Here is a 12,361-nt window from a genome sequence, read left to right on the forward strand (position 1 = left end):
TATGGCTATAGCATCAACCAAACAGTTGAATTAAGAGATTATTTGGATCTCAAGTGCTCACAGTTATATGCCGATTGAACAAGTCTTAGCATATAGCTATCATTTGAGCTATCATCGGTCCTTTAAGCTCTTATTATGTAATTTAATGTAATTTATTTCATCTGTAAATCTAAGTTGTTATGCTGTTGCATTTAAAATTATTATTCAAATACTTAGCTCGGGTGTTGATTCTTAACCAGGCCTGCTGAGAACTGGACAACTTGCAGAGGGGACAAGGGGCACCCCTGCTGAGTACCTCTGCCGATGTCAAAAAAATCTGTATAAGACCCATTTATTTTAATACATGCCCTAGGCCTGGCATACAGGGCTCTTACCCAACTACAAAATAACGGACCTAAGCCTACTTTATCCATAACAGCCCAAAGAAAATCCCAAATGACCCTATCAAAGGCTTTCTCCACGTCAGTAGCGTCATCCCCCCTGGAAGCACTGGGCCTCCCACATCACATGCAAGGTACGTCGCACATTATCTCGCACCTGGCGCCGATGTATAAATCCCATCTGTTCTACATGGATAAGCTGGGACAAGACACGAGCCAACCGCAGAGCCAACATCTTAACATCTAAGTTTAAAAGGGAGATAGGTCTATAAGCCCCACAATTCGTCGCCTCCTTCCCCTTTCACATTCCAAGAACCCAACTTAAAGGCAACTACAGAGTTAATATTAGTGGATCTCCCTCTCCCCTGTCCCCCATTACCCCCTTGTACCCCCCTTCCCCCCAGCCAATACTGGTCTTGATCTTCCATGACCAGTCAAACCGGTAAGAAATGAAGTACACACCCAACTGCTCCCCAGATTCATCCATACTCTCATACACCCGACACATACCTTTCAAACTCACTCCCTCTCCCACCCCTCATATCACTCAAAACCAAAACCCTGTCACATCCAAAAAGACTTAGAAAAAAGTCCATCAGCCCGGCCTGGGATCAACCGGCAGGTACCAACTTTAAAGTCCAACTGTAGCTCCAAGGCTTCTCTCTTCAGATAGCATTCGAAGTGGAGGGCTCCTGTTCTGGCCCCAGAATATTATGGCACCCCAATTCCTTCAGCACCTTCCACGCTTCCTTCACCATATGCACCTTCCGCGATGTCCCGTTGATAGTAAGCCAAACACCAAATGGAAACAGCCAATGATATCTGTGTCCCTCAACCCTCAAAAGTTAGGTCACATCTCAAAAAGCTTATCTTTTCTGAAGTGTGACCCAAACCAAGTCCTGAAAAATGCCCACTCTGATCCCCTTCTAGTACCATTCCGGGGATCCCCGCGCCTTGGCCATAATGCGCTCCTTGGTACCATAATCTCCAAAACAAGCAATGATGTCCTGCACATTCGCCCCTCTCGGGGTTCCCATGCTGCGATGCTCTCTCTGAATATGCATCCGACTTTTCTCTGCCACATCAGTTAGTCCCAATAACGAACCACAGAGGTCCCGCACCACAGCCGCACAATCCCGGTACTCCTCCGTTTCTGGAATCCCCTTAAAATGAATATTGTACCTCCGGGATCTATTTTCCAGATCTTCAACATGCACTTGTAATTCTTTAAGTAAAGAATCGTGGGAGTTCACAGACAATTTTTGTTCCACCACCTCCGCAGCCAGCTTTGCCACATGATCCTCAGAGGCCGCCACACAGGTGCCCAACTCCCGTACCTCTGCCTTAATCTCCGCCAGTGCTGATTTAACATCCTGGTGAACCCCCAACATCTCCTGCCGAAGCTCCTGAAACCATGGGAGCACTGCCGATGTGGAAGCCAAAGCACTAGCACCCACCACAACCACTTGTCCTTCCTCTTCTATCCCCGACAAGGCAGGTGTCGACGGTTTATTTTTGTCAGCCGGACTAGGCCCAGGTGCCGAATCAGCTTTATCCCCTGTCTCTGTTGGGAAACGGAATTTCTCCAACTTTTTCCACTTGGCCATCCTCAGAAACCAATAAAGCACCCAAACTGCTCACTCCCGACTCATAGAGGCGATGAGAGCTCCTAAAAATATAAATTTATCGAGCTACACGGAGCGCTCAAATTATGCAGCCATATCAGGTCGTGATGTCCTCGTGATCCCCTTTTTAATCATTCCTAGCATTCTGTTCACCCTTTTCGCTGCCGCCACGCATTGCGCAGACGGCTTCATCGACTTGTCGACTAGTACTCCCAAGTCTCTTTCCTGGGGGGTCGCTCAGAGTACCGCACCAGACATCCTATATTCGTGAATAAGATTTTTGTAACTGACATGCATCACCTTACACTTATTACAGTACATTACATTACATTAGAGATTTCTATTCCGCCATTACCTTGCGGTTCAAGGAGGGTTACAAAGTAGGATCACAGGTCATTTTTTTGTGAAGGTAAAGAGTAGATCAGGTAGTATCAGTGAGTTAGGGAGAAGATGGGAAGAAGGAAGGTACTCATAGTATTAAGTCTTTTTCACGTTAAACCTCATTTGCCATGTCACGGCCCATTTTTCAAGCGTGTTTATGTCACGTTGCATGTCTTCGCAATCCTTCTGTGTCTTCACTACTCTAAATAACTTTGTATCGTCTGCAAATTTTATCACCTTGCTCATCGTACCAATTTTTAAGTCATTTATAAATATGTTGAAGAACATGGGTCCAAGCACTGAACCCTTTTCCAGTCCGATTATTGTCCATTTACCCCCCCACTCTCTGTTTCCTATCCGCCAACCAGTTTTTAATCCATATGAGTATTTCATCCTCGATTCCATGCTCACAATTTTTTGAAGTAGTTATTCATACGGGACCTTGTCAAATGCCTTCTGAAAATCCAGATATACAATGTCGACCGGGTCACCCTTGTCTATCTGCCTGTTCACTCCCTCGAAGAAATGCTGCAAGTTCATAAAGCAAGATCTTCCTTTGCTGAAGCCGTGCTGGCTGGTCCTCATCAGATTGTGTCCGTTGTCACACCTGCGCTCTGGCGCTGCGTTGCGAGCCCTGGAATCATGACACAAGATTCTGGCCCGACATGTCCCTCACTACCGAAGGACCCTTCAGGACTTCGCTTGGCTTATGAACAGCCTAATAAGGGCATGCAAGGCAACAGACTGAGGCAGCATGTAATCAAACAAAGGTTTTATTATGTTCACTGATCGCAATGAACGAAAGAAATATGCTTCAGCTCAGCAGACCTCAAAACTATGAGGCAAAACACAAGCTGTTCAAACAGAGCAAAACTTTTAAAGAAATCCAGTGTCCAGGTTTTTGGGTGTGTCCCACCTTAACCTACAGTTCCACTGCATCTGGACTGTTAGTACATCTATAAACAGTCCTGTTCACCAGGGCAGTTTGGATTTAGTAACTTTCACTGAGCTGCTTCAGCTCCAGCAGCTGTGTCATTTCACAGGCATGAAAAATTCAGAACAGAAACAAACTTTAACCAAAACTGTGCAACAAGAAACCTGGCCAGCATGTCACCTGGTTTCCCAGCCTAAGTGGCTTATCACATACTGTAGTTCTGTAACATGTATTTTCTTCTTTAGCACAGAATTCAAAAGGTACACTCAGCTCTGGGTACGTGCAGGCTCTCAGCACAGCTCCCTGCTGTGCCATTCAAGTAATCAATTATGCACAGCTGTGAGGAAGAACGCTCTTGGCTCAGCTTGGCTGCTAGCAGAGAGAAAAAAAAAAATTCCAAAACGTTTGCTAGCTTCACCACTAAAGCTTTCAAGCAGCAATTAACAGTTCATTATCAGAAGGGAGAGACATACAACTCCCCTTCAAACAATCACTGGCATAACTGGTAGCTTCACTACTGTGGACACAGGCAATACACATCCCCTTACTGCTTATCAATGTCCATGGGCACCTCCTCCGGTCCTACCAGACTTTCCTGAATTTCCATGGGTTCCCCTGGGGTTCCTTCCTCACTCCCTGGGTCAGCAGTAAGCTCCTCCGTGTCCAACATTTGCCAGTCTCCGGCCTCCTCGGGATGTGGAGAGAGTGGATTAATCTCTCCTGTTTGCCTCTAGTCTGCTTCCCCCCTCTGAGTTCTCAACTGTCATGTTTTAAGCTGGGAAGGGACACTCCCACTCAGCCTCGGTGGGGGAGGGGCCTTCCCTACACAGGCTTGTTCTATCTGCCTAAGTGCAGGAACCTTTCCAGCCTTAACCCTTGCCTGGACAGGCTGCTGGAAAGGAAGTAATCCTCTAACAGACTTGGGCACCTGCCTAACCTGTGTGTAGCTTTTCTGTTTAAGCCTTTCCTGCTCTGCCTCATCTGACTCCACTTCCAGGTCTGAGCAGTAGTCAGCCAAATCCACAGATAAGGTTTCTACCTGGTCAGCCCTTTTACAACAGGGTATACTGTATCTCTTCCTAATCCTTGTGGCAAAACCCGGACTGGGCTTGGGTTTGTCATAGGAAAACCCTGAAACAGGCTTGGGTTTGTCACACCGTATAGGTCAGGGGTGTCAAAGTCCCTCCTCAAGGGCCGCAATCCAGTCGGGTTTTCAGGATTTCCCCAATGAATATGCATGAGATCTATTTGCATGCACTGCTTTCATTGTATGCTAATAGATCTCATGCATATTCATTGGGGAAATCCTGAAAACCCGACTGGATTGCGGCCCTTGAGGAGGGACTTTGACACCCTTGGTCTAGGTGATCAATGATGCGGACCTTTATCAGCGCCTCTACCATCTTTCCCGGTACCGAGGTCAGACTCACCGGTCTGTAGTTTCCCAGATCTCCCCTCGAACCTTTCTATTACATTGGCTGATTTTAGTTCCATATTTCTATTTGTTAAACAAAACAGGCATCTTGTTAGATGGCTGTATAAAGCACACAATATTTAAAAAAAATAATAAAAGCTGTTTTACAGTTGTAATATTTGTACAAATTCTTCCTGCCAAAACCCATTTATGTGGGCTGTCTTAAAAGTGTGAATAAGGGATGAAGATAACTCTTGGCCTGGCCGTATCTGATTCATCCTGCTTGTCCACGGAGAAAACAGTTTCTTTCCTTAACTGATATTTTCCGTGGAGAGCAGAATAAATTGGCTTTACAGAACCTCCCACCTCTTGTAGGAGTTAATTTTTTTAATAAGCTCTGATTACAGGCCTATGGAGATCTTGTGGTAGATGCAGCTGTGCATGGCTTGCTGTGCGTCATTTAGATTTAATTACTCGTCTCAAGGTCAGGTACAATCCATATATTGAAAATGTGAGCCTCTTATATATTCTGCTAACATGCTGTCATGTGTGACGTTATTCACACATGAAACTGATTTATCTTGCTATCCAGGGAGAGCACCAGTTACAGGTAATGAACTGTGTATTTTTTAGTTTATATTATTAATTTATAATAAATACATGTTTCCAATGTCAAGTTCTTTATAAAATGGAAAGTTTAAATCAAAACTATCAATCTAGAGGACTGGATATAGGCCTTCACAATTACACTGCTATGTATATCATGTTTTTTTAATTACTGTCTTTACAGTATCAATAAAAGATTATTTTTAAAGCATTGATTTGAATAATGTTGAAGCAATCTTTATGGTGGTGAGGAAGAATCAGGAGTAAGACCTTCATGAGAATGTAGGTGAAGACCCCTACGAGACCCCAAAAGTTATATTTTTAAGAGAGACATTGCGCTATTGAATGCAGGTTTCTGAATAATGAAAGAATCATATCTCCCTGTCAGCAAGAGACAATATGCTTATATAAAAGGTCCATCTTTGACCTAGTAGCTAGAAGATATTTGCTGACTGTAGCAGCCTTGGATATTTCAGGACTTTCCAAGAAGACGACAAACCCAAACAAAATGTTCTACTAAAAAGTTATCTGAACTGCTGACAAAGGACAATGAAGCTCAGGAAGGAGGGGGCCTACTCTCAGAAATTATTGAACTTAGTATTAAGAATGCATTGTCAGGGAAATAGAGAGGTCAGATTTGACAATGGGTGATATCATGCTTCAATATGGCTCCGAGATAAATATGCAGACTTTACAATCAATTGATATGTTAGATGTGTCAACCCAATAGAAAGTGAGTATGTAATCTGTAACTAGGTAGTACTCTAGGCTACTGAACTAAAAGTATATAAGTGGCATACCGGTTGACTTAACTTTGGGATTGATCCATAAACAGAAGCTGGCCACTCTATGTTATCCATTGGCTCAATCTGCTATACTGTTCTATGAAGGCCTCAGATGAGAAGTATTCCTGTAGCTCAGGCCTCAGTTGAGCGATATTCCTATGGCTCAGGCCACAGATGAGTGATATTCCGGTGGCTCAGGCCTCAGTTGAGAGATATTCCGGTGGCTCAGGCCTCAGTTGACGTTTTTCTCGAGCGTGGAGCCCAAACGAGAGAACCGGAGAACTCGGCTGTGGGAGGCGCGCAAGTTGAAGCGTCAGCCTTCTCTATCAAGGGAACAACTCTATCTCTGGAGGAGTCCTCCGAGTTGCCCTGAGGCGCTAGAGGGGAAGATGGAGGAGGAAACGGCCTGACCAACAGAGTACAGCAGTCAACTCTGGAGGGGGGGCAGAGAAGCCTTTGAGACAGTCATCTGAGCACTCGGTGAAAGAGAAGCAGTCGATCCCCGAAGATTTTCTCAAGCTGAATGCGACTGCCACTGAGGTTACAGGTACTTCGATTCCACCAGTGGGTCTTGGACAGAGTTTGTGCCCATGCAAACACCCAGGGTTTTAAATATGAAAACACTATGGGATTTACAACTCTCTCTGGGGACTCAAATGCAGCATCTTACAGCGCATTATACAACAGTTGTTTCAGAAAATTTGGATTTCAAAAATAGAGTAGATGGAAAATAAAGTAGATGGACATGAGACCAGAGTAAAAACTGTTGAATCCCAGTCCTTAACTTGGGTTAAGGATAGTGGGAATCTCCATTTCAAAGTAAAAATGAGGGAAAACGTGACCAGGAGATGTAATCTTCGGATTATAAATTTTCAAAAGTTACCACTTATATCAGCACATGATACATTTAAGAAATATTTAACTGAAGTTTTGAAAGTTTCAGAGTCCTCCTATCCGCCTCTCTCTAAAATTTACTATTTACCAAATAGAGTTAAGGATCAAAATCCAAACCAGCAGAATTTGTGTGCTGATAGTTTGGATTTAACTAATTTCTTAGAGAGATCTGATAATGAGGCATCAGTAACTGCTACGCTGCTTGTACAATTTGCTATTGATTCAGACAGGGAATGGATGCTTAAGCTTTTAAAAAAAAAATATATAAAGATATTCCATTTATGTCAAAAGTAGTGAGAATGTATCCAGACATGTCAGGATCTACCCAGAAGAGAAGAAAACAGTTTCTTATTTTAAGACCCCAGGCTCTGCAATTTGGTGCGACATTCATTCTAAAATACCCCTGTAAATATGTGATGGTTTATCAAGGGAATAGATATGTGTTTTTTGAATCTCAGCAGTTGTCAAAATGTATTTCTGCCAAAGGGCAAAGTGTATTTACTACGCGAGACCTGCTACTTCAATATTAGCTCAATGAAGTTAAGTTCAGAGCCCACCCAGTCACATCTTTATTTTCCCTTGTATAATTTCCAGTGAAATATTTCAGTTAAATTCACAGCTTTAGTCTCCTATATTGTGGACTAATTATACAAGCCTGCATATTTGTTTTCCTTGTGTATTTTGAATTTCTTGAGAAAAGATGTTAAAACTGGCATTGTATTATTTCCTTTTCTTTTGACTATTATGTTTGTCAAAAATTTAAATCAAAAATAAAGAAAAAAAAGAAAATATTTTGAACATCATCAGTTCCGTTTACTGGTGCAATTACTATTCATGTCTTTATTGGACTATTGCAATGTGACTTTCTTAGACTGTTCCAAATCAATACTAAAAAAACCTTAAAACCCTTCAAAACACAGTTATAAGACTAATTTTCAAACTGAGAAAGAGTGATAGGATCACACCTTAGCTTAAGGAGTTGCATTGGCTACCTGTAGAAGATAGAATCCTTTATAAATTCTATTCTGTATTGTTCAAAACGTTCTTTGGGGACACACCAGATTACATTCCACAACATTTTAGGTTCTCTAACAAATCAATTATGAATTTAAGACAAAACCATATCTTCTGTTTTCCTGAAATTAAAAAGATAAAATACCCCAGAATTTTCAGTTCAGCCTGTGCTTACCAAGCAGGATAACTATGGAAAATTCTGCCTATTATGATCAATAAACAATTTAAAAGTTTCAAAAAAGAATGTTGTTTGAAGAATTTGTACTTAAAGGATACAGCATTATAAACTGGTTAGCAAATAGTTATATTAGCTCATTTATTTTTATGTAAACTGCTGTGAACTTTCATGAGGTATTGGCGGTATATACCATAAATAAAAATTGTATAATAAACTGCTATAATCAGTGGAATTTTCATAATGATTGTCATGTCTCTTGTAGGTGGATGATGGTAAAACATCAGTTAGAGATCGATTCAATGCAAGACAGTTCATGTCTTGGTTACAAGATGTAGATGACAAATTTGACAAATTAAAGGTATGTATTTAAAGGCCCTTTTTATAAAGCTGCAATAGTGATTCTTGCACGGCAAATGTGATGTAGCCCATTCAATTCTTTTGGACTGTGTCGCATTTGCCACACCAGGACTTGCTACCATAGCTTTGTAAAAGGGGCCCTACATGACTTTTGAACACATCACAAAAGTTTTATATCCCAGCAGCTGAAAATATGTACATTGTTATAAATTGTCATCACGTTGTACAATTCATGGGGAAAATGTAATAGTCACAATATAGAAAACTGGCAAGACAAGTAGGTTGCCTTTCTGCTTATAAAATTACTTGATTGTAAAAACATAGACAAGTCTGAGTGTAATTTTGCAACCAGATACCTATAAAGACAGACAGATGTATGTGTCTTTATAAATACTTCTGCAGAAATAGTGCTTAGATAATTAGCACTATTTACATCCTGGGAGCAACCTAAATGCCCAAACTCTGCCCAATTGACAAATGTGCACTGGCTTGCAGCACATGTACTTTTTGGCATTTCCTGATTTTATGAGACCATTTACACATATTGGGGCCCTATTACAAAACTATGGTAAAAAGTAGCCTCAGTGTGTCCTTACATGAGTCATTCCCATGTGCTAAGCCCATCTTTACTACTGGGGGTAAAATGGCAGATTTTTCCATTTTCTATATTGCCATTCGCTGATTTTCCCATTAGCATGTGAGCTCCTGCCGCCACATATTTTGTACACAGTAGAGATGTGCTAAACCAGCACTAATTGGTTAGCGCATGGTAGTGCGCATGTGCTAACTGATTAGTGAGGTACATAGCCCCAGACCCACCCCAGTGCTAAAAGGTAAATTTTGTTTTTTAGTGTATGGGTAGCATATACACATCCAAAATTACCATTATCCCAGGACAAGCTGGCAACATATTCTCACATATGGGTGATGTCATCCACGGAACCCTGGTACGGACAGCTGTACAAGTGCACTGGCACTTGAAGAACTTTAGAAAGTTTGCGACTGACCGCACTACACATGCGCAAGTGTCTTCCCGCCTGATGTAGGCACACGGCTCCTCAGTTCTTAGTTTTCTGCGGAGCTAAGAAGTCATGTTTTCAAACGTTCCTTCGTTTTTGCCTTCTCACTCACACGTATTTTATTTTAATTTTTTAGTCTATTATCTCCTTTCATTTTTCTTTTTGTTTGTAAAAAAAAAAAACCCCACACACAAGTTTTTTCTTTTCTTTGCCTCACTTTTCCCTTGCTGGCGTTCAGTCCGTGGGGCCTTTTCTCTTGCCTCAGCCTTGGATTTAATTTTGACTGAGACGGTCTCCCTGTCAATGTCCTGCCCGTCACGGGATTTTTGATAAGTGCTGCAGGTGCCATGGGCATTTTTTCTGTAAGTCATCAACAAAACAACAACATCATCGATATCGAAGGGGTCGGAGGAGTTTGACAGTGTCACAGGTCATTATGGCATTGAGTCCATTCATGCTGACCTTACAGTTACCATTCTTGCAGCTTGCCTATCTTCCATCGAGGGTCGCATCTTATCCAAGTCACCCTCTTCAAGGCAAGCCGCAACACTAACGGTACTGGCAAAAAAGCCTAAGGTTTTTGTTCTGCGAGACACCAGTCACAGGTCATTATGGCATCGGGTCCATTCATGCTGACCTTACAGTGACCATTCTTGCGGCTTGCCTATCTTCTATCGAGGGTCGCATCTTATTCAAGTCATCCTCTTCGAGGCGAGCCACAACATTAACGGTACCGGCAGAAAAGCCTAAGGTACCGGTGTCTTTATTCCGCGAGCTATCAGTCGCAGGTCATTCTGGCATCGTCCATTCATGTTGACCATGTGACCATTCCTCTAGTGGCTTCTGCCTTCTCCATTAAGAGTTGCATCAGTCACACTCTTCAGAATGGGCTGTATGGCACTGACGGTACCAGCAAAATAGCCAAGGATACCATTGTTATTTCTCTTCAGGATCAACTTGAGCTTTTTTCCTGACACTGACTGCTTCGGTACCAGGCCTCCCTGAATATGATGTGGCTATCCGGTACCATTGATGCACCTTTATGGTCCCTGATACCAGTTATCTTGACTTTCCAGTTATGCATCACAGCATCATTCCTCCTGATGCAGTTCCAGTTCTTCGAAGCATGTTTCTTCTCCATGTCCTGAGAAGCACAAGAACCCTGCAGAAGTTTTGCCTTTGTCATCAGGCTGACACCATTACAAGTGGCATTCTTCATCAATCTTTAGTGACTCTACTCTTTGATTTGATTCCCATGTGGACATTTCTCATTCTGGTTCTCCTCAGAAGACTTCTCCTAGAGAGACATCTTCTGCAATTGGAGTACTGTCTTCCCAGTTTTCTCTTTTCTGCTGTGAAGTCTACTTCTACTACTACTATTACTACTAGTTATTATTTCTATAGCACTGAAAAGGCATATGCAGCGCTGTACATTTTAACATACAATAGACAGTCCCTGCTCAGAAGAGCTTACAGTCTAATTTAGACAGGACATTACAGGGTTGGGAAATTATGGTAGAGGAAATGATACAGAGGGTATAGGTATCTGACAGCAGTGAGTGGGAGTTAAGAGTTGAAAGCAATTTCATAAAAGTGGGCCTTTAGCTTGGATTTGAATACTGCCAGGGATGGAGCATGATGTATTGATTCAGGCAGCCTGTTCCATGCATACGGTGCCGCAAAAAAGAAGGGACGGAGTCTGGAATTGGCAGTGGAAGAGAAGGGTACAAATAAGAGAGGCTTGTCCAGTGATCGGATATCATGGGGGGGGAGAAGCACAGGGGGAGATAAGTGAGGTGAGATATCGGGGGGCTTCAGAGTGAATGCACTTGTAAGTCAGCAAGAGGCGTTTAAACCAGGGGTTCTCAATCCTGTCCTGGGGACTATATTTTGGTCCCATCTAGATCCATTGGTTGGGTGCTGCGCACGCACATCCTGGATGTCTCTTTCAGTGACCACATTGCGGTCTCTTTAACGCTGAAGTGGCGGGGGTCTTCCCCTGACCAACTTTGGATATTTCACCCCACTCTGTATTTAGATAAAGCTTTCCATATTTATCTTATTGAGGAATGGACCCACTACTTTCAGTCCAATGTGGGGGGTAAAGTCTCTGACACTATGTTTTGGGAGGCTGCGAAAGCTTACCTTAGGGGTTGCATTATAGCATACACAGTGCAAAAGCAGAAACAAGGGATGCTGAATTGGTTTCGCTGGCTAAGCAACTGCAGGAGAGTAGATCCTGTCACATACAACAGAACACCCCGGAGGCCCGTCAATTGTATCTTACTTTGTGTAAAAGCATGGATACTATCCTGACGGATAGGGCGTTAACTCATATTGATGTTTACAACAGTGGTTCCCAACCCTGTCCTGGAGGACCACCAGGCCAGTCGGGTTTTTGGGATAGCCCTAATGAATATGCATGGAGCAGATTTGCATGTTGTCACCTCCATTATATGCAAATCTCTCTCATGCATATTCATTAGGACTATCCCAAAAAACTCTATAATGGGGCAACAAGGCGAGTAAGTTGCTAGCCAATCTTGTTTGACCCTTCCGGAAAGCCACACGCATTTCTCGCATTCGAGAGAGTTCCACCCTCTTACACTCTGAGGATCAGGCTATCCAGGCCCAATTCATCCGTTTTTATATTGACTTGTATAGCTCGGGACCTTATGATACCGATGCGTGGGATTCGTTCTTTCGGGATCTGGCTCTCCCCCAGATTTCTGAGGCTCACCGGAGTTTGTTAAATACTCCTATCACTTGTGGGG

The 12,361-nt window shown here is 42.7% G+C and overlaps 1 protein-coding gene across 6 annotated transcripts in view; it reads left to right on the forward strand.

The window, feature by feature from the left end:
• Window positions 1–12,361, forward strand: part of ANKRD12 (ankyrin repeat domain 12) — a 245,661-nt gene that overhangs the window by 223,765 nt on the left and 9,535 nt on the right. For all 6 annotated transcript variants that reach the window (XM_033934050.1, XM_033934047.1, XM_033934052.1 and 3 more), the window contains one exon: window positions 8,474–8,569. In XM_033934050.1, coding sequence (XP_033789941.1) covers window positions 8,474–8,569 — 96 coding nt within the window. The remainder of the gene's footprint in view (window positions 1–8,473; window positions 8,570–12,361) is intronic.

The sequence above is a fragment of the Geotrypetes seraphini genome, chromosome 2 (genome assembly GCF_902459505.1).
Source record: "Geotrypetes seraphini chromosome 2, aGeoSer1.1, whole genome shotgun sequence".
Lineage (NCBI taxonomy): Eukaryota > Metazoa > Chordata > Amphibia > Gymnophiona > Dermophiidae > Geotrypetes > Geotrypetes seraphini.